The following is a 20,773-nucleotide window of genomic DNA, read 5'->3' on the forward strand; positions in this document are numbered from 1 at the left end:
TTTTTATGAATATTCATGGTCAAGATCCATAACCATAAAGTTTTGTTTGATTTTATTTTATTTTATTTCTTCCCTTGCATAGTTAATTAAATTAATTTTTGAAATAATTTCTTTCAAGGTGATAGGTGTATATACATTGTGTTTCTTTTTCTCCGCATTCAAGGTTGGGTGGTAGGTGTATATACCTTATGTGTCTCTTTCACCGCGTGCTTGGTTTGGTGATTGGTGTATATACCTTCTATGTTTTTTTCGCTGTGTGTACCATAAATGTCTCTTCTACTAGGTGTTAGGTTAGGTGATGAGAGAATGAATATGTATATATTGTTACACAAAAATAAGTGTAGATCCGTAACAAGTTTTACACATAGAGTTAAGTTTTTCCAAAAAATAGTAATTTTATTGCTAAAGACGTTGTGTATACCTTAATGTCTCTTTCACCAAGCAATGTCAAGTGATGGGTGTATATACCTTGTATGTCTCTTTTATCGCATGCTAGGTAGTCTATATATATACCTTATGAATCTCTTTTTCCACGTGATAGGTCACAAGATGAGAGAATGAGTGTGTACATTCATTACAAGAGAATTATTGTATAGATCTGTTACAAGTTTGACTCTTAGGGTTTTTTAAGAAAAAAGGAGGGAAAAAAACAATGTGTACCAAAGATGTTGTACAAATCATATGTGTCTATTTCATCTCGTGTAGGGTCAAGTGATTGGGGTATATACCTTATTAATTTGTCACTTTCACAACATGTTAAGTCAGGTTATGAGTGTATATACCTTATATATCTCTTTCAACATGTGCTAGATCAGGTGATGAGAAAATGAGTGTTGCATCTGTTACAAGAGAATGAGTGTGTATAAATCTATTATTAGGGGATTCCTTTTAAATCAAATTTTAGAAGGACTTTTCTTCAATTTCGAAGTTCGCTAGCTTTTATGGAGAAAATTTTCTTAAGTTTAGATAATCCTTTTTTTTTTCCTCGGAAATTTTTTTCATTGGAATTTTTTTCTTCTATAACAGACAAATCCATAAATAGTCAAATAGTGTAGCTTATACAAATACCACTACAAAAAAAGATTATTTAGTCAGGACTTTTTAGTCACAATTGTAACTAATGGTATATTTTGTCACAATTTTTACTAATGATAAATTTAGTCAGAAGACCTGAAAAAAAACACACACAGCCCGTTAACACGATACGAAACAACACGCAAATTTACGGGTTCGGGTTCAAGGTTATCGGGTCGGGTTGATATCAGTGTTACTCGTTAGTGAACTGTTAAGATAATAGGTCGAGTCAGGTCAATTCGTGGGTTACCCATTTCACCCGTTAAGAGAAAGGCATTTGAATAATTATATTAATGATGTGTTAATACAAATGTCAAGAAATTTTAGAAGTAATTGGACATTTTTTATGTTTCCAATACTAGGGTCCAAGGCTCTCCAAGCCCAAACAATTAAAAAAAGTTAAAAAAACTACCCAAAACAAATATGGGCCTAGAAACCCCACTACTGGACCAAAACATTAAACCACTGAAGAGACCCAGCAAAAGACCAAGACAGAGAGAAAAGCAAGCCTGAGCGTGTGAGCTAGCTACTGAGAAAATGGGGATTTGGGACTTCATTTCCGCTCTCTCTCTCTCTCTCTCTCTCTCTCTCTCTCTTTCTTTCTTTCTCTCTGCTCTCTCTCTCTGCCCCTCATGGCCTCATCCTCCATCAACCCTCTGCGATCTCCCCTTTCTCTCTCTATATGATCTTCCGCTCTCTCTCTGCGATCTTCTTCTCTCTCTCTCTCTCTGCCCCTTATCCTCCATCGACCTTCAGTAGTTTAATCCCTCATGCCCATCAGTGGCGGAGCCAGGACTGTTTTCCTATGGGGGCACAATCAGTTCATCTTCATTGAGGCCTTTACACTTTGAAGCTCACCTATGACTTCAAATTTTTTTAAATCAAAACAGAAAATAATATTAATTTAAAGGAAAACTTTTGATTGGTTAATGAACAAGAAAAAATCACATAATATTATAACAAAAGAAACATAATTAATATATAATCCCTGCATATATAACTTCACTATCAATACCAATAAATTCCTGCAACTCTGTTGCAATTTTGCAAAGTAACAAAAATATCCCAAACAAACTTTTGAAAAAATAAAACATATATACTCTCCATTTTTTGTAATTACCAAATGTAGTAGCTTTTACTCTCTGCTTCTCAATATCTAATTAATCAACTTCAAGTTCAAATAAGTAAACCCTAAATCAAATTCCTGCAGTAAAATTGCTTTATGTTTAGTAGTTATTTTAATTTTTGCATGTGTAAAAACCCATATCAATTGAAAAGTAGAGAAATTTATTTGAAGTGAAAGACAATTGTGCAAGAACAAGAAGAAAAAAAATAGAGATTGACATTAGATGAATGAAAATTTGAAAAGAGACCTTCTGGAATAGACAAAAGGGAAAGTGGCAAAAAAAAGAAAGAATAAAAAAGGTTAACATGTGTAAGACCTGCTTTGTTTAAAGGGTATTTTAGTAAATTACCATATATCATAAGCCAATCTTTTTTTAATGCCAAAATTTGAGTGGGGGCCTGTGTCCCTCATCGTCCTCACATGGCTCCGCCACTGATGCCCATCATTTACGAAGGTATTTTTTATATTCTAATAATGAGTTTTGTTCTTGAAGGTTATTATTCTGTGATTTATGATGTTTTAGTTCAAAGATTTTTGTTTGGAATTTGTAGTTGGTCATTTTGTATAATACCCATTTGTTACTTTGAACACATATTGAGAATTAAACCACTGAAGAACACAGGTGCTGATTGGAGAAACCAAAGACCACTGAATATGGTTTTTATTTTATTTTTTTCTTAAATAGGTGAAACGGGTCGTGTTGTATTCACCTATTATTTTTTCGGGTTATACTCGTGTCGGAATTTTTTCCACTCATAGGTTAACTAGTCGCGTAGTGTATACCCGTTAACACTAATGGGTCGTGTCGAATTTGACCCAAACCCACAAAACACGACCCGTTTGCCAGATCTTATTTACCTAATTCACTTAGTTGTGACTAAAACTTTGTTACAAAATTTATTGTAACTAATTCAGTTTTTTTTGTTACAAAATGTTGTCAAAAGTTGTGACTAAAACTTTTTGCTATGCAACTTTTAGTTGCAACATTTAGTCACAACATTTTTTTTTTTTTTTGCTAAATGTATTATTGTGACAACATTTAGTCATAACATTTGACAACATTTTGTAACTAAAAACTAAATTAGTTTCAATAAATCTTGTAACTAAAAGTTTTAGTCACAACTAAGTGTACTGGGTTGTGACTAAATATACCATTAGTAACAATTGTGACTAAAGAGTCGTAACTAAATGATTCATTTTTTCTAGTGAATACAAATACATGGTTGTTTGGGTTTTAACAAGTATAATTGTACCACATTATATTTTTCGGAAATCGTATCACATTGCAAATGGATTCAAACTCAAAGCCTAGTAAAGCATGTATTGAAGATTGGACCAGTGAACTGCCGGATGAAATTCTTTGTCACATTCTCTCATCTCAGGAACCACCAAGACTAAACTGGTTCGAGTCTCTAAAACTAGAATTGGCTCTGCCAGCTCCAGCAATCCATAACCAAATCAGGTATTTCTCTTTTCTAAAACATCTTCTCTGTGAACTCTTTACTCTTTTGTATATTCAGTTTGGATACCTAGAAAAAACAAGGGTAATTTAGATATAGCCCCATTTGTCATTAGATTATTGGATTCAACCCAAGGGTTTTTTTCTTTTGATTTAGAACTTTTTTTTTATATGTCCATTTTCCCTTTTTATAAATAATGGAAATAAATTAAATATCCTCAATTTTAGGCGTATATTTATTACTACTAATTTTGAATTTTGCATTTTGAAACTGCATTAAATTCAAAAACATGTTTATTGTTAACAATTATGAATAAACATATAAATACGCAATTATCATGTACACTTAAACACCAAATGTGCATATATAATTTACCTACTATATGAAGAAAAATGAGCAAGTAAGCCACCACTTTTGGTAAAAATAAAAGAGATCATATTAAAAATGTAACACAACCAACACAAATACAAACTTATTCTAGGGTATATAAACACAAATTCTACGTAGTTACAATGCAACGAAAGTCACCCAAAAACAAAGCATTTCTATATATATTAATTTCATTACCTAATCTATAGGTAAGAAAGCATTTATCCTCATATACAAACTCACCCAATCTCCCACCTTATCCCATTATTGTAGTTTCTCAACCTCTATGTAAAGTATAAACCAACAAAAAGTCAAAATAACATTTCAATTGAGCATCTAAAGAACATTACCTAATTAACACTCTAAATAATAACCATTTGAAATCTATAATCAAATCCACAAATCACCAACCTCCTCACGAGGTGTATAATCGAAACGTACCCCCACCCAGAATTTTACCTCCCCATAGAAAATGTATACAAACTCAAAAGTACAAACCAAAATTAAGTATCATCACCTCTAACTTAATTTAAAAAAAAAGAATAAGAGACCTCTAGATCGAGTTATAAAGATGAAGAAGATACTTTTGACTTAGGTAGAAAAAGAAAGATAGAAGTTACCTCTCTAGCCGGTTAAAAAAAAATTTGAAAGATGAAAAGGACAAGAAGAAGGTGTATTGAAAATCGAAAGATACCTCTAACTCAGGACCAAACAATATGAAAGAAGACGATGAAAGATGCAAGAAGAAGTTATGATCCTAGAGTTTTTCTTCTTCTTCTTTTCGGTTAAAGATAACATCGTAAATATCTATATTACTATCAAAGAACATACATGAAAGGTCTATTGTAGCCAATCGTTTTTAAACAACTTTGATATATATATATATATATAATAGATTAAAAGACTAAGAAAGAAGAACAAGAAGGAGGAAGAAGAAGAAAGAATAAGAAGAGAATGAAGAAGAAGAAGGAGAAATTGTTTTACAATGTTCTTAGAAGTTTCGGCAAAGATAGACAATTATGTAGTTGCATATGCCTTTGCAACATGATGATGCAAAACCATAATGCAAAAATTTTAAAATTAAAAATTAAAAACTAAAATGAAAAGAATTTGATTGTCGTAATTTTTAATTGGCATGTGGCAATTGCTTAAAATATGATATTTATTAATTCAAGATTAAAAGTTATCATTTGAAAACATAATATAAAGATGCTAAATAAAGGAAAGTAATCCAACGTGACATCATTCAAATTGATTTTAAATTAAAATTGAAAAACCCTTATGTCATACCCCAAGTCATCTATGCCTATTGGGTGTATATCTAAAAATCTTAAAAAACAAATAGAAACATTCTTGCCAAATCTTATTAGTTCTGCAATTTAGTGAAGCATGCATTGAAGATAGGATCACTGAATTGCCAGATGGAATTCTTTGCCACATTCTTTGACATCATTCAAATTGATTTTAAATTAAAATTGAAAAACCCTTGTGTCATACCCCAAGTCATCTATGCCTATTGGGTGTATATCTAAAAATCTTAAAAAACAAATAGAAACATTCTTGCCAAATCTTATTAGTTATGCAATTTAGTGAAGCATGCATTGAAGATAGGATCACTGAATTTCCAGATGGAATTCTTTGCCACATTCTTTCTAGCTTTTCAACAAGAGATGTTGTTAAGACGAGCTTTTTTATCGCATAGATGGAAGAATGTGTGGGCTTATGTTCCCGATCTAGATCTGCTTGATATCTATTGAGTGCATAGATCTGTTAGGGGCTCTTTAGATGATGTGTGTATAAACCTTATGTGTCTCTTTCAGCGTGTGCTAGATCAGGGATGAGTATATATACCTTATGTATCTCTTTCAAGACTTGATAGGTCATGTGATTAGAGACTGTGTATAAATCCGTTAGAAGTTTGACTCTTATAGACTTTTAAGGAAAATATAAAAGAGATTGTATATACCTTATATGTTTGTTTCACTGCATGCAACGTTAGGTGATGGGTATGCATATGTTTTTTTCTCACCGCTAGTTAGGTCAGGTAATGGGTCTATAGACTTTATGTGTCTCTTTAATCACATGTAATAATTGTATACATCCGTGAAAGAATGTGTAGATACGTTCCAAGTAGAGGTGTCAAACAGGTCGGGCTGGCCCGAGCACGACACATCACGGCACGATTAAAATAGGCATGGCACGACACAGCACGATTAAATCGGCCGAGCCAGGCCAAAGTTTTTAGTCCATCGAGCACGGCACAGCAGGAGCACAACACGGGTCAAGCACAGCACGAACACAGGCACGAAATAGGACCGAATTAGGCACGACTATTTTAACATTGTTTTTTCCATTTTTAGAGAACTTTTCAACAAAAATATTCAATTTTCATGAAAAATAATGCTAATATTTAATTATAAATAAGAAAAAATATTATAAGATTAATTTTATCACCCTGAAAAATAAAGATAAAAAAGGTCCCTGGGCCGGCCCGTTTAAGGCACGGTACGAGAACGAATGGCCCGCGGGCCTTGGGCTGTGCCGGGCTTAGATCTTAACTATATGGACCGGCCCAAGCACGCACTACAAGAAAAATATCAATAGATATCACCTCTTTTATATCAGATTTGAAAAAACTGATATTATAAAAGTTATAATATCAGTTAATTTCCTTGCTAATATCTAAACTCTAATAGAAATTACATGTTTTTTTTCATCTGATATATAATATTTTCCCTTTTTCTAAAATTTTGTAAAACATCAGTTTAAACTGTCAACTGATATCTTAACACACTACTTATAAGTTTTTTTTCCTACCACCCAAATCACCTGATATCTAATATTTTAATTTTTCTTTATATTTTATAAAGTCTAACATGTCAACTAATATTTTATCTACATAAGTATGACCCCACTTAAAATTATTGTCCTACCAGACTATTAGACACTAACCCTCACAAAGCTCAGACACAAATCCACAAATCCACAAACCCAAAACACACACACACCCACAAACCCACAAACAGACTGTTAGACACTAACCCTCTCTCTCTCTCCCCCTGCGAACTCGATCTCTTCTCCTTCTCGCTGTCCGGCGAGTGTGGCCGGCGAGATGACCACCACTCTCTTCCTTTCCTTCTCCTCTCTCTTTCCTTGTACTTCACTCGCCCTGAAACCAAGCCAGAAACCAGAATCGAGCCACACAGACCCGATGGTCTTCTCCGACGATCTTCTAATCCCGACGGCGTCGCGGCCCAAATCCGGCCACAATGGGTTCCTCTGGTCGATATGTGTCTATCCATGGCCTTCACTTGCCTTGACAGCCATGCACGACAGCAGTTTGAAGGCTACAAAGCCGCGACTTCTCCAGTTATTTTACGGCGAGAGAGGCGGCGTATGACGGCGACTTCACCTTGGTGAACCCCAACATTGAGTCGCCTAAGACTTCATTGAGCTTCATGAAGCCTCAGCCTGCAACTCCGTCTTCGATCCCGTTTAGGGTTTTTTTTTTTTTTTTTTTTGTTGAATATCTGATTTCTTTCTCTATGAATTCGCTCTTGATTTTATACTTTGGTTTTGTAGGTGAATAGATTGTGGTTCTGAGCTGAGAGATCGATTTCAAGGATTCATTTAAGAGGTTGGCTTAACAGAGTACGGGTGTGTGTGTGTGTGTTTGTATAGCTTATTTAATTAATTTAAACAGGGTACAAATGTATACTTGGTGTTAATTTATGTGTTTTTTTAATATAAATTTTTGTGTTTTTTGCAGCCTATCATTGAGCCACCAGCTCTTGCCCACCACCGTGCCCATCCTCCACCTTGACTCACCATGGATCCACCAACTTAGGTAAAGGAATAAACGATTATTTTCTTTTCCTGGCTTTTGGTGGTTTGATTTTTGTTTTCTGTTATTCTTTCACTAGTATTTGTTATATGTGGTGATTATGAGTTCCATATGCTTCTATTATTTAACCTTTATCCTAAATTGGTGTGTTTTGTATAAAGCTATTGTTTTATCTATTTTTTGTGCAGGTGCTTTGGAACTCCCAATTACGTACATGTGTCATGACTAATGATGTGCTTGCAAATATATCCCTTTGTGGTTTCTAATATGATATTTGTTATCCAGCTATGTTGTCTTCTATTTATATTGTATTTTTCTAATGGCTGAAATGGTTGATTGTTCACCAAGTGCTGCATATATGGGATGCCTGCTCATTACTCTGCTTTTAAAGTTTTTGTAAGATTTCTTGTAGCTCTCTTTGATTTTTTTTATCTTTTTTACTCTAGAACAAGTAAATAACATGTACTCTAATTTATTTATGCTAAAAACAAGAACTCTAATTCATTTCACTACACATGAATGTAGAGGGAAAGAAAAAGTGAAAATCATAGTGTTAGTTCCCTGTGTTAATCCAAAAGAAGGTAATGCTAGCTAGCTATTAATCTAGCTGGAGCTAATGTACCTCTACATTCTTTGATCATAAGTTTATATACATATAGCAACTAGCAAGTGCTCCAATTCTTAGTTTGTCTTTCATAGCCAACTTGTAAGTTGAGTGCTTTTCTTCTAGATCTTATGATTCTTATTCAAGTATATATGCATGAGTTATATAGAATGCTCAAAGCGATAAAGATTACAAAGAAAAGTTATATTTATATATTGTGACATTGTTGCATTATATTTATACATATATTGTCTGGCAATATGCATCTCTATAAATTTAATTAATTAGATAAAAAAAGTTTCATATCACCGTTTACAACAGTCCTAAACTGTTCGTCACTAATGCCCTAATTTCTTGTAGTGTTTATTTATGGGAACTGGGGTTTGATTTTGGAATTAGGGTTATAGGCAGAGAGAACTTCGATTTCTTGCAGGGTATAGGTTTATGGAAATTAAAACAAAATATGGTTTTGGTTTCTGGTTTTTGGTTCTTGCAGGGTTTAACTTTATATTGCAGACTGAGCTCATACCTGTTGTTGGTCCGATTCCTTCTCTCTTTTCAGGTACTCACTATGATCCTTACCATAACCTTCTCTGCATAGTTTATGGCTGCAAACAACGTCATATAATTTCTCTGACCTTCTTAGTGCATAGGCTTTTTCCAACTTGAGAGTGATTAAATAGGTCTTTTATATTTCCAGTGCTCCTTGCATGTCACTAATAGGCTTGCTGCAAAGAAAGTGCAAAGATCTTGCCTTTATAGTCTACTTTCATCCCTACAAAAGTGATTTTTTTAGTTTTATTTCTGAGGGGCAACAAACTGATGAGCATTTTTATTCATGCTATATTGTTTGACAGTATTTGAAGCCAACCATAAAATCAACATCACTGTGGCTTATTAATTTATTTTCCGTTCAAAGCCAAGGTATTGAATTTCTCTGATTGTTCCATATCCAATGATGGTTTAGATTTTCATTACAGGAGCTTGATCATGTAATTCACATTGTGTACAGAACACTAGTGGGCTATAGTTAAAATGTAATAATGATATTTTTTTTGTCATTTTGGTAGTTAATGATGATTCATTGTGCATATGTTAATTGGAATTGCAGGAATTTGATCCATTCTCATTGAGTATCGATGGGGATAAACTTTGTGGTCGTGGAACTACTAGTTGATTGCTTGGGGCATGTTGAACTTGTAACTGAGCTCATGAGAAGGCTGGGGGAGACAAAGCCAAAATTGAAGTCAACTGCATGTGGTGGTTGTCTTGATTGCAAATGAAGAGAATTCCGCCATTTCAGCAGTTGGTGTGGATGCACTCGTATAGGATGGGCTACTCAGTAAGCTAAAGGAAGGTCCTCTGTAAGTAATTTGCATTTCTTAAAAAACAAAAGGACAACTAAGAAACATCACTTGTTGGAACTACTTGTTGGATATTATATTGTAATCCCTTTTTGGGTACTTTGAATGTTATTGGTGCTTAAAATATGAAATATATGGGAATGAAAGATTTTATACTTGCACAAATTTCAGGCCATTTCAAAATACAGGCACAATTGTATTTAATTCATTGATATCCTTTTTAGGTGAAAAAAAACTAATATATATCATACATTCCAAATCATTTTTTGTCTAAAAACTGAAATGTTATGTCATTTTGATATCAGATTCTCTCTCAGACCTGATATATAAACAATATTTAGATATCAGAGTATGTTTCATACCTGATATTGATATCGAGATTACATATCAGATTTTATCATATACCTGATATTGATACCAAGATTTTAAATCATATTCTACCTCAAACCTGATATTGATATCATGGTTTTATATCATATTCTACCTCAAATACGATATGTATTGATCAGAACTATTGATATTCGGATTTTATAGATATCAGTAATAATATCAAAAATGATATATAAACAATGTTTACATATCAGTTTAAAACTGATATCTAAAATGTGAACATTAGATATCACGACGCGCTATATCAGGCGGCTACCCAAATAGATATCAGTCCACGACTGATATCTATCGACATTTTTGTTGTAGTGACGGCACAAAAGCACGATGGGTTCAACTTAAGGCCCGGCCTGGCCCATTTGACACCTCTAGTTTCAAATTTGACTCGTCAGGGACCTTTTAAGAAAAAAAAAAAAAAACAACAAAATGAGGGAAAGAATACACCATTTGTCTTTGGTGAGCTATGGAAGACACTCAGTCTCAGTCTCTCACTAATCAGTCTAATCACCACTTTTAGGAGAAAGTGTAAGCAGGGAGTTAAATTGGAAAATTTTCGGGGGTATGGAAATTTTAACACTAGTTCATGAATTTTTCGCCAATATTTCGCCGAAATTATCGAATTTCTCGAAATTTCGCCGAAATTTGGCAAAATTCAGAGGAACAAATCCAGTCATTTTTCTCTATCTGGCTTCTCCTTGTTGGCAGTTACAAACCCAGCCACTAGTGTAATTGGGGAGGGAGGAGAGAGAATAGAGAGAACAAAGAGAAGAGAGAAGAGATTAGGAAGGGAGAAAATCAGATCGGGGAGGGAGAGAGGGAGATCGGGGCGGGAGAGGGAGGACCGGAGGAAAAAGAAGAGAGAGATATATCAATTATATAATTTATATGCCATATGCTGATATAGTGATATGCGACACAGGGGCGCTGAGAGAGAGAAGTGAAAGGGAAAAAGAAAGGTCATAGGAAGAAGTGGAAGCCAAGAAGGAAAGAAGAAAAAAAAAAAGGAAAGAAAAAAAAAGAAAAGAAAAAAAAGAAAAGAAAAAAAGAAAAGAAAAAAAGAAAAGAAAAGAAAAAAAGAAAAGAAAAGAAAAAAAGAGAGAAAAAAAAAAAAAAAAGTTTAGGGTTGATTAGGGTTTGAGGTCTTTGGGCAATTGGAAAGAAAAAAAAAGGGTTGAGGTTTCATTTGATTCTTTTGAGATTTTGTTTAGTTATCTTTAAACCCTAAATCATAATACATTTATATATAAAAAATAATTAAAAATATTCTAAAGGGCATAAATCCTAATATTTTATACCATATCTTAAAGAATATAAAATATATAGGGTTTAATATAATATTAGGACATATAAAGTATATGGTTTAGTGTATAGATTATAGAATATAAAAAATATACTAATTTTATTTATTCATTATATTAATTTTATTTAACAATATTTGCTTTCAGCGCGCATTATATTCATCACATATCACATGAAACCTACCATATAATTTGGTTTTTTCAATATTTTTTTATCAATGTAGTAGATAATATGTTAAATAAACATATGGTAAAGTTTCATTCAAAATTTCTGTATTTTGATAATAATTTCCGTCGTTTCCGTCTAATTTTTGTCGAAATTTAAAAATCTTCGAAATTTCCGTCGAAATTTCCGTTGAAATTTCCATTTAAATTTTCATCGAAATTTTCATCGAAATTTGCTTGAAACCCGAAATTTTATTCCTTGAGTGTAAGTGAGTCTTTGGCTCAGTTTCTCATCTTCCTTCCCTTCTTTTCCTTTCTCAGCAACCAACCACACTAAACCGATCAGGTTCGATAAAACTAGAATTGGTTTTGCCAAATCCAGAACCGTATCCTTAGTTTTTATTTTTTATTCTTTATTTTTAACTCTTTTGTAAATTACTAAATTGTATATCGTGACTATCGTCTGTCTGGATATCAAGCTCATTTTTTTTAATTTGGAATTGGCACAATAAAGAAATTTAGGCTCTTTATAGGGGGGGAAAGATTTCCTGATAACATTTTTCAAGTGGATTCCTTTTAAATCATATTTTAGAAGAACTTGTTCTGCAGTTCAAGTGTGACTAGTTTTTATGGAGAAAATTTTCTTTGGTTTAGATAATCCTTTTTCCTCCTTGGGAACTTTCTTTCATAGGAATTGCTTTCTTCCATAATAAACAAATCCAAAAAGAGTCAAATTAAGCTCTTACTATTATAGCAAATACAAATACACAAACACAAATACAATACAATGCTTCTTATGTTAAGCACCAAATAAGTTGCATGGTTGTTTGGGTTTTGACTAGTAGTGGACCACATTATCTTTTTCAGAGAACGTATCACATCGCACATGGGTTCGCGTGGTGAGGTATGCAATGAAGATTGGATCACAAAATTGCCAGATGAAATTCTTTGCCACATTCTCTCATCTTAGCAACCACCCAGACTAAACTGGTCCAATTTGCAAAAACTAGAATTCGCTCTGCCAATCCAGAACCATATCAGGTATATATGTCCCTTTTCTGAAACATCTTCTTTGTTAACTCTCTACTAATTTTGTATATCCTCTGTTTGGATACCAAGAAAAAACAGTTGTGCTGGATTGGGTTACTCTCTAGTTTCTACAAAACCAAAGTACGTTGCATGTTTGTTTGGGTTTTGACCAGTACCAGTGTACCACATTATATTTTTCAGAAAACGTATGGCATTGCAAATGGGTTCGAACTCAAAGCGTGGCGAAGCATGCATTGAAGATAGGATTAGTGAATTGCTAGACGGAATTCTTGGCCACATTCTTTCCTTCCTTTCAACAAGAGATGCTGTAAAGGCCAGCTTTTTATCACATAGATGGAAGAATGTGTGGGCTTTTGTTCCCAATCTAGATCTGCATGATAGCTATTGGTGCTCTGGAGAAGAATGTGACACAGTTGGTTTTGCACGGTTTGTGGACCGTGTACTTTCCATTCGTGGCTTGTCAAACATTCATAGATTTCGTCTCTCTTGTAGTGGGATGAAGAATTATCCTCATATGAAGGATTGGATTTGTACTGCCATTAGGTGTAATGTTGTTGAACTCCAACTTCATCTTGATGAGCGCGAAGAAGATTCACCCCCACCTTTTGTGTTTCCTAGAAACCTTTTCATGTGCAACACTTTGGTGGTTTTGAAGTTGTGGTTGGAAACAAATTTTGTTTTCATTCCTCCCACATCAGAACATTGTTTCCCTTGTCTCAAGCTCCTCTATGTTATAGCGATTTTTCCTAACGCTGAATCCGTGGAGAAGCTCTTTTCGTGTTGCCCTATACTTGAAGATTTGATTATAGAGGGAGATCTTCATGATGAACAAGTTTTGAGTTTTAATATCTCTGCACCTAAACTAAAAAGATTACAAATAGATTTGTCGATTGATCCAATCGAAATTGTATTTGATTACAACATTTGTATAATTATTGATGCTCCAAATCTTGAAAAGTTGGGGCTGGGGGACAATTATTTGGCAAACTATTCTTTGAATGCAAGTTCCCTAAGAGAAGCTGAGATTATTTCTTAGACCTGCACAAGTTTTAGTACCATGACTTCGTCCTTGATTCTACTCACCGCATTCAAAGGCTTTTTGAAGGAGTTCTCAATGTCAAATATCTTGCCCTTTCTGCTCCAATGTTGGGGGTAAGTATGCTCTAACTTGTTCTCTTACTGGCTGATAGCCTTCTTATATGTTGCAATTTATCAATAGAAATAGCATATACTTTTATCTTCTTCTTTTTTTTGGACTGGACCTATATACTTTATCATTCCTGCATGATCCTTACATTGAAAGGCATTGTCAGCTGCCAACATTTTATAATTTGAACCACTTGAAGCTACTTCTTCAAACCTGCTGCTCTTGGCAATTACTGACAAAGATGCTCAAGATATCACCCAATCTGGAATATCTTGTCTTTGAAACTGTAAGTAAAAGTGGATTTTCCCTTACGCTATATGGTACCAATTATCTACAGTTTAATTTCAAAGATTTTAATTAATTTAATTAACTCACTTGTTTTCATAATTTTTAGAACCTGAAATGTAATTGTGATGATCCCGACGAGGATGGCTTAGTGCACCGTGTATGGAGTCCTCCAGAGTGTGTTCCTATTTGTTTGTCAGCACGCCTCAAGACTATTTGTATATGGGGATTCCAAGGACGACAAGATGAGATGGAAGTAGCAAAGTACTTGTTAATGCATGGTAAAGTTTTGAATAAGGTGACAATTTATAGTTGTGATTTAAGTGTGGAAGATGAGATGAAGTTATGCCCAAAAATCTCAATGTTCCCAAGGGGTTCAAAGACTTGTGAGGATGAATTTTCGAAAGAATCAAGGCCGGTCCCAAATTGGTGCAACATGTACAACCAACCACTGCCCCCAAATGTGTTTGGGCCCCATTTCCCGCTATAGTTTTTATCTTTTTATTATTCAAAACTTCCACCATTGTTTTTGCCGTTTGGGCCAAATTAAAATTATGCTTCTTATTTCAAGGGGTTACTGAGTTAAATTACTCCTTTACTAAATTATAATTTAGTAGGTAAGTTCATATGAGGACAATCTCTATCAAATAGTGTCAACAAACAAAGTAGAATAAGACACCTACAACTAAAAATTGTTTGTAGGTTCATTATAATATTTTGCTAGTTTAGATGATTTAGTTCATGTAGGTTCCTTAATTTTGTAGGTTATTTATTGGTTATGAGAATTATCTGTAAGTTCATTATCTTTATTATTTTGTTGGTCGGTTCATTATTTGTTTATAAGAATTGTCTATAGCCTAATTATTTGTATTATAAGTAATATAAAAACTAAAAAAAAAAAATCAAATAGGATTTTGTGGAAACAAAACAGAAATTCATACTCGACTTTCAAAAAAATGTTCAACAATGAATCATCAGCATTTAAGGCACAAAATAATTGTAAGGAGAAACACGTACGTTTTCAAAAATAAAAAATCAACTAAGGAAAAATTGTTTTTTATAAAGTAGAGGGCATTCGAAGAATCTAAAAAATCTAAAATTTAAAAATTGTTTACTAGAAAATCTAAAGATGGAAAGTAAGATGAGTTGGGAAGTGGTAAAAGGTTAACACATGAAAAAATATGACCTTTATTTTAATGTAAGAAATATGTTTTACTAAAAAGTTAGTGGGTGTGAGTGTGATCAAGGAGTAAAATTTCGGTTTCGAGGAAATTTTCGATGGAAATTTCGACGGAAATTTTCGTGGAAATTTCGATTAAAATTTCGATTTCGACAAAATTAGACAAAAACGACGGAAATTGTTATCAAAATACGGAAATTTTGAATGAAACTTGACCATATGTTTATTTAACATATTATCTACTATACTAATAAAAAAACATTGAAGAAACCAAATTATATAATAGGTTTCATGTGATATAAGATGAATATAATACGCGTTGGAGGCAAATACTGTTAAACAAAATTAGTATAATGAATAAATGAAATCAGTATATTCTTTATACTCTATAATCTATACACTAACCCTAATACTAAACCCTATATACTCTATATACCCTAATACTCTATAATGTATGCACTAAACCCTATATATTGTATGTTCTTTAAAATATAGACCATATGGTATAAGATATTATGATTTAGGCCCTTTATGGTATTTTTAATTATTTTTTATATAAAGTGTTTTAGGGTTTAGGATTTAAAAACAACTACACGAAACCCCAAACCATTTTTTTCTTCTAATTGCCCAAAGGCCTCAAACTCCAATCAACTCTAAAGTTTTTTCTTTGTTTTTTTCTCTTTTTTTTTTCTTTGTTTTTTTCTTTGTTTTTTTCTTTCATTCCTTTTCTTTTTTATTTTTCTTTCTTTCCTTCATTTTCTTTTCTTTTTTGTCTCTTTCCTTCTTTTTACTTTTAAGTTAATTTGTAACTTTGTAAGCAATATACGTTGATGCCATGATGGTCATTCATTTGCTTGACCATGAGTGGTGGGAATTCCATTTTAGTTAAAATTATTGATACAATCTTGTTGCTTTTTGTCATTTCTTGTCAATAAATTGTAACCCACATCAAATCCTATCTCCTCTACCTAGGCATGAGAGTATGTTGGCATGTCTTTATTTTTTTATTATTTTTTTTTTCCTTCCTCTACCTCTCATATGACAAATAACATTATCATTACGTAGAGAGAGAGAGAGTGAGTTATGAGGTTGAAACGGCTACATTGACTGCTTCCTCTCATGCTTCCACTTAGCACATCTTATAATACTCTACTGTGCAGTGCCAAATATGAGTCAGAAAAGAAGGTGGCACTGCCAAGTGCAGAGAGTTTCAATTACAAGTTGGGTGGGTCTTTGACACGTGCCCCTACTCTCAACCATGCGTTTCTTACATGCATGCACTGGCCCCTACTTTGGATAAGAATGGCAAGATCGATTAATTGGGATTTGGGATTCTAATTAATTTTTCTGAATTCTATTGGCTTACCCGTGACTCTTTCTTTCTCTTCTTCTTCAGTCTTCGTTCTCTTCTTCTTCAGCTCTTCTTCTTCAGTCTTCTTTCTTCTTCAGTCTTCTTTATCTTCTTCTTCAGTCTTCTTTCTCTCTTCCTTTCTTTTCCTCCTTGCCCATGACTCTCCTTCTTCTTCTTCCCCACCAAGCACCAGCCCCCTGCCTCTTTCCCCCCAACCCAGCTCATCCCTAACACACCCTCCCAAACCCAGCCCCTCCCAGCCCCTTTTCCCCCAAACCCAGCCCCTCCCAGCTCCTTTTCCTCCAAACCCAGCCAAAATTTCTCGAAATTTCGCCAATTTCGCTGATTTCGTCGAAATTTCGCGAAATTTCCGAAATTTCGCCGAAACAATTACCGAAAATAATTGGGTATGTGATAAAATTTCGGTGACCCAAAAAAACGAAATTTTCGGCGAAATTTTGCCGAAAATTTCGAAATTTCATTCCTTGGGTGTGATGAAGTAAAGTAGTGTTTTATCTGCTTATAATTGGACTCACTCATTTATATTTATTTATACAAAGTAAGTCTGATTAAGACTTCATTCGTCTATAACTCTATGTGAGCATTATTTGGGCGTATACATAGGTTTTGACCGCTGCGGACAGTGGCAGATGCACATTTGGGCAATAGGGGTTAATTGACCATACGAGTCTACCTATTTTACCCTATATTGAGTATATTTGACCCCATGGGATGCTTGGACTGTTGCTGAAAAGTGAAAACTAGGGGCAAGCTGAAAGAAAAATGGTAGTGCAAATGCCTCAAAGTGGCAACAGCGTAAATATTTGAGAGTTTAAGCTAATTTGTTTTTTGCATGAATGAATTTTTTTATAATTAAAAATTAAGAGTTTGTTTCTCTTCAAATTAAATATTTAAAAGCTTCTTCATGTTGACCATATGGGTAAATATTTCTGGATCTGTCACTCACTATGGATGACTTAATTCTGTCCTCTTGTTAAGGTCCCTTATTGCCACAATATACATATATTTAGGCTGCTTGTTTGGACTCCCTCACAATAGAGGTATATGTAATACTGTAAATATAAGGATGGTCTTAATTATTAAGATTATTTGCTCTATATGAGCATTGTTTGGGCACATACATAACAGGTTTTGATCCTACCTTTTTGGCTAGGGGCCGGGACTACAATTTACAATAGCATTTATTTTTATTTTTTTGTTCCATTCGATTCGATCAATAGCCTTTTATTAATGATGGTAAACCACCATTGCCCTTATTACCTAAATACCCCTACCTAGCTATATTCAACCGAAATTGACTGGGTATTTAGGCTGTTTGTTTGGGGAAAAGAGCCCCCAATGTTTCTCAAGCTCAGGATTCTTCTTGTTCTCATCAAACAAGGCAAATATGTAAGTTTCTATAGGCCTTCCAGGCTTCTTTGGAGTCCCACCCTTCACATGCTGAATCAAATTTGAGTTGTAAGTCCTTGCATTGTCAACTGTTGTTGCTGTCCCACCAGCCGAGGGCCAACCACTCTCTGATACAACAATTTCCAAAGACCCTCCACTGGCCTTCTCAAGAGCTGCATAAACAGCGTCCAAAATGGCATCAAAAAGATTGCGATAACCAAGTTGGCCATCTTGTACTACAACTGATGGAGCTTTGAAAAGAGCATAGTCAAGACGAATGTCGCGAGTGTTGCCGATGTAACTAAAATAAGGGTACAAGTTAACGAGCAATGGAGATTTGTTGTTCACTAGGAAGCCAATGATGGGATTCAGAAGCCCTCCATATTCGGACTTGAACGAGCCTTTGGATGGAGGAAAGGACACTCCGAGTACCCCGGTGTCTATGGCTGTGGAGACTTTAATTTGGTTGCCAAGGCCAGCATTGGATATTGCAGTTTGAATGTTTCGCATGGCGGGGACAAGAAATTGGGCAAACGATTCTGTGGGCTTCACTTCATTTCCAACAGCAATGTATTTGAATTTAACATTGGCGTAGTTTCTCACATTGTTTTGGACCCATGTGTTTGCATTGGCTTGGCTTGAGGCAAGGCTTTGAAGTTTGTCATTTGGTACGCCTAGCATGAGCTCAATGTTAGAGCCTCTAAGGGCCCCGAGAGCGGCTTGGTTTGGATCATATAGTCGCATTCTTCGGATGTTGTTTTTGTTGTAGAGAGCAACAACTTCTGCTTGGGATGGTAAGTCGCCAAGCATTCCGTAGCATACACCAATTTGGGCACCTACATTGAAAAAGAAGGAAGACAATGAAAACATTGTATTTAATTCATCCATTTTTAGCTAGTATTTAATTCATCCATTGTAACCCTCTTATTGGTTAAGTGAATAATAACCTAGTTAAAAGATGTTATGTGTTCAAAAATTAAATCAATTATGATCAAATTTAAACACATTTTATCTTTTATCTAAGTTCTTCTACCACTCAATACTATTACGTGACAAAACAACCTCATACAATTTTTTCTCCTTATGATGAAATGATTATGAGAGAACGACGTGTATAATACTCGTTGAACCAAATACTTTCTCCCTAGTATTATGGCTTCAACTAAACTTGTCCGAGCCCATAGCCTTATTAAAATGGGGTTTAATTAACTTATCGCAGGCTAAGTGAGGCAAGGGTACATAGTACCTATTATATGGTAAGGTTCATTTGTGACAATGTGTAGTGTTGTCTTACATTGAAAAAGTATAATATTGTCTAATTGCTTATAAAAGCCTTGGGATACTCTTTTTATTGTCAATTAATTTTTAAATTTCTTCATAATTAATTACCATATTGATTAGCTATTATATAGTTATACTTGCGCAAGGGTAGACTAATTTATGGTTTAGTGATATTATATGTACGTTAGACATCAGAACAATAGTAGAAACTGATATATTTGATAACTTTAACATAAGAATAGTCGTAGAATATACTTGGGTAACTTTGACGTCAATAACTTGTTATTTCTTATGTTTATATTTGTGATAGACAATCTGATGTCTATTATGTGGTTATTAGATATAACGAACAACACATCCATTTTTCTTTTCTAATATAAATCGACATAAGCTTTTATCTTATGTCTATCAAATTAACGTTTTTCTTGTAGTATAGTGTACAAAGAGATAATATAGCTAGAAATACTCTAATAATTAGGTCTTTAATTAATGAGAACTATTTTTCAATCATTGGATGATCATATATGACTGACCAAGATGTATTAATTAAGACGAATAAAAAATACTGTGTATATATCTCAATCATCCATATCTGATTTAATTAAGTGCTGAAAATTAAACGGATCATAATATGAGAGAGAGAGAGAGAGAGAGAGAGAGAGAGAGAGAGAGAGAGAGAGAGAGAGAGAGAGAGAGAGAGAGAGAGACCTGTTGTATCTAAGGTAGCCATTAGCTGCCCAAGTACAAGAAGCATTATGGAAATCATAGGACTTCTGCCAACTGAGGACTTGGATTTGGCCATGACATGAAAATACATAAAAGCTAGAATGTATGCTAAGCGAGTGTGCCTTAATACTGCCCCTCAAACTCTTTAATTTATAGACATCAGAAAGAGGTGTATGTGCTCAAGATTGATCTTGGGTTATCATTAACAGCCTCCAACCATGGAAATTACTTGGTACAAATAAGATAAGTCAAAAACCAAGTTACATCACACAACGTCATTCGTTTATTAATTTGTGAGACTAGCTTGCTGACTTCGTACAGTTGAATAGTCTTGGAGTATTAATTTCCGTTGTGCATGCACTTTCTTACATAACTTGACATTACCAAAAACAAACATTAACTGACACAATATAAAAATATATTATTTATACAATATAAAACTACCTTTTAAATAATAATATCTTTTTTCTAAAATAATAATTACAACTGAATCGGTGAACCTAGCTACCAAGGTCCAAGGCCTTGAATATCCCATAGACATAATTACATCAATAGTTGTGATAAAAAGATAAAAAAAAAAAAAAAAGTTGATCGAGCACTCGGCACTGAAGTAACAAGGCCTCCTTATAATAAGATGGGCTTATTTAACATG

General features: G+C 34.0%; 2 protein-coding genes and 1 long non-coding RNA gene across 7 annotated transcripts; 2 read left to right on the forward strand and 1 right to left on the reverse strand.

The window, feature by feature from the left end:
* Positions 1–7,003: 7,003 nt before the first annotated feature.
* LOC147282493 (uncharacterized) lies at positions 7,004–9,985 on the forward strand. 5 transcript variants are annotated; one of them, XR_015122911.1, is made up of 7 exons: positions 7,004–7,529; positions 7,612–7,666; positions 7,799–7,876; positions 8,062–8,269; positions 8,974–9,039; positions 9,335–9,401; positions 9,589–9,985. It is a non-coding gene; the product is annotated as an uncharacterized LOC147282493 (long non-coding RNA). The 5 variants fall into 5 exon arrangements; XR_015122908.1 differs by having other exon boundaries at positions 7,004–7,686; XR_015122909.1 differs by having other exon boundaries at positions 7,004–7,680.
* Positions 9,986–12,928: 2,943 nt separating this feature from the next.
* On the forward strand, positions 12,929–14,663 carry LOC147282494 (F-box/LRR-repeat protein At3g58900-like). The gene is made up of 3 exons (XM_086248220.1): positions 12,929–13,573; positions 14,055–14,174; positions 14,283–14,663. The coding sequence occupies exons 1-3, from the start codon at positions 12,929–12,931 to the stop codon at positions 14,661–14,663; spliced, it is 1,146 nt and encodes a 381-aa protein (XP_086104346.1).
* Positions 14,664–17,928: 3,265 nt separating this feature from the next.
* LOC147282495 (glucan endo-1,3-beta-glucosidase, basic isoform-like) lies at positions 17,929–20,236 on the reverse strand. The gene is made up of 2 exons (XM_086249128.1): positions 20,104–20,236; positions 17,929–18,950 (listed from the first exon to the last, which is right to left on the reverse strand). Exons 1-2 carry the CDS (start codon positions 20,210–20,212, stop codon positions 18,010–18,012), a joined length of 1,050 nt encoding a protein of 349 aa, XP_086105254.1. The 5' UTR covers positions 20,213–20,236; the 3' UTR covers positions 17,929–18,009.
* Between the last annotated feature and the right edge of the window lie 537 nt (positions 20,237–20,773).

The sequence above is a fragment of the Dryas octopetala genome, chromosome 6, assembly GCF_963921425.1.
Source record: "Dryas octopetala chromosome 6, drDryOcto1.1, whole genome shotgun sequence".
Lineage (NCBI taxonomy): Eukaryota > Viridiplantae > Streptophyta > Magnoliopsida > Rosales > Rosaceae > Dryas > Dryas octopetala.

Excerpts from the sequence above, each read along its gene's own strand:
- LOC147282494 (XM_086248220.1), top strand. The coding sequence starts at position 12,929 with ATGGCATTGCAAATGGGTTCGAACTCAAAGCGTGGCGAAGCATGCATT. Across the intron at positions 13,574-14,054 it reads GAGATCTTCATGATGAACAA|CTGCCAACATTTTATAATTT; the intron begins GTTTTGAGTTTT and ends AGGCATTGTCAG. Across the intron at positions 14,175-14,282 it reads AATATCTTGTCTTTGAAACT|AACCTGAAATGTAATTGTGA; the intron begins GTAAGTAAAAGT and ends CATAATTTTTAG.
- LOC147282495 (XM_086249128.1), bottom strand. The coding sequence starts at position 20,212 with ATGTATTTTCATGTCATGGCCAAATCCAAGTCCTCAGTTGGCAGAAGT. Across the intron at positions 18,951-20,103 it reads GGCTACCTTAGATACAACAG|GTGCCCAAATTGGTGTATGC; the intron begins GTCTCTCTCTCT and ends TTTTCAATGTAG.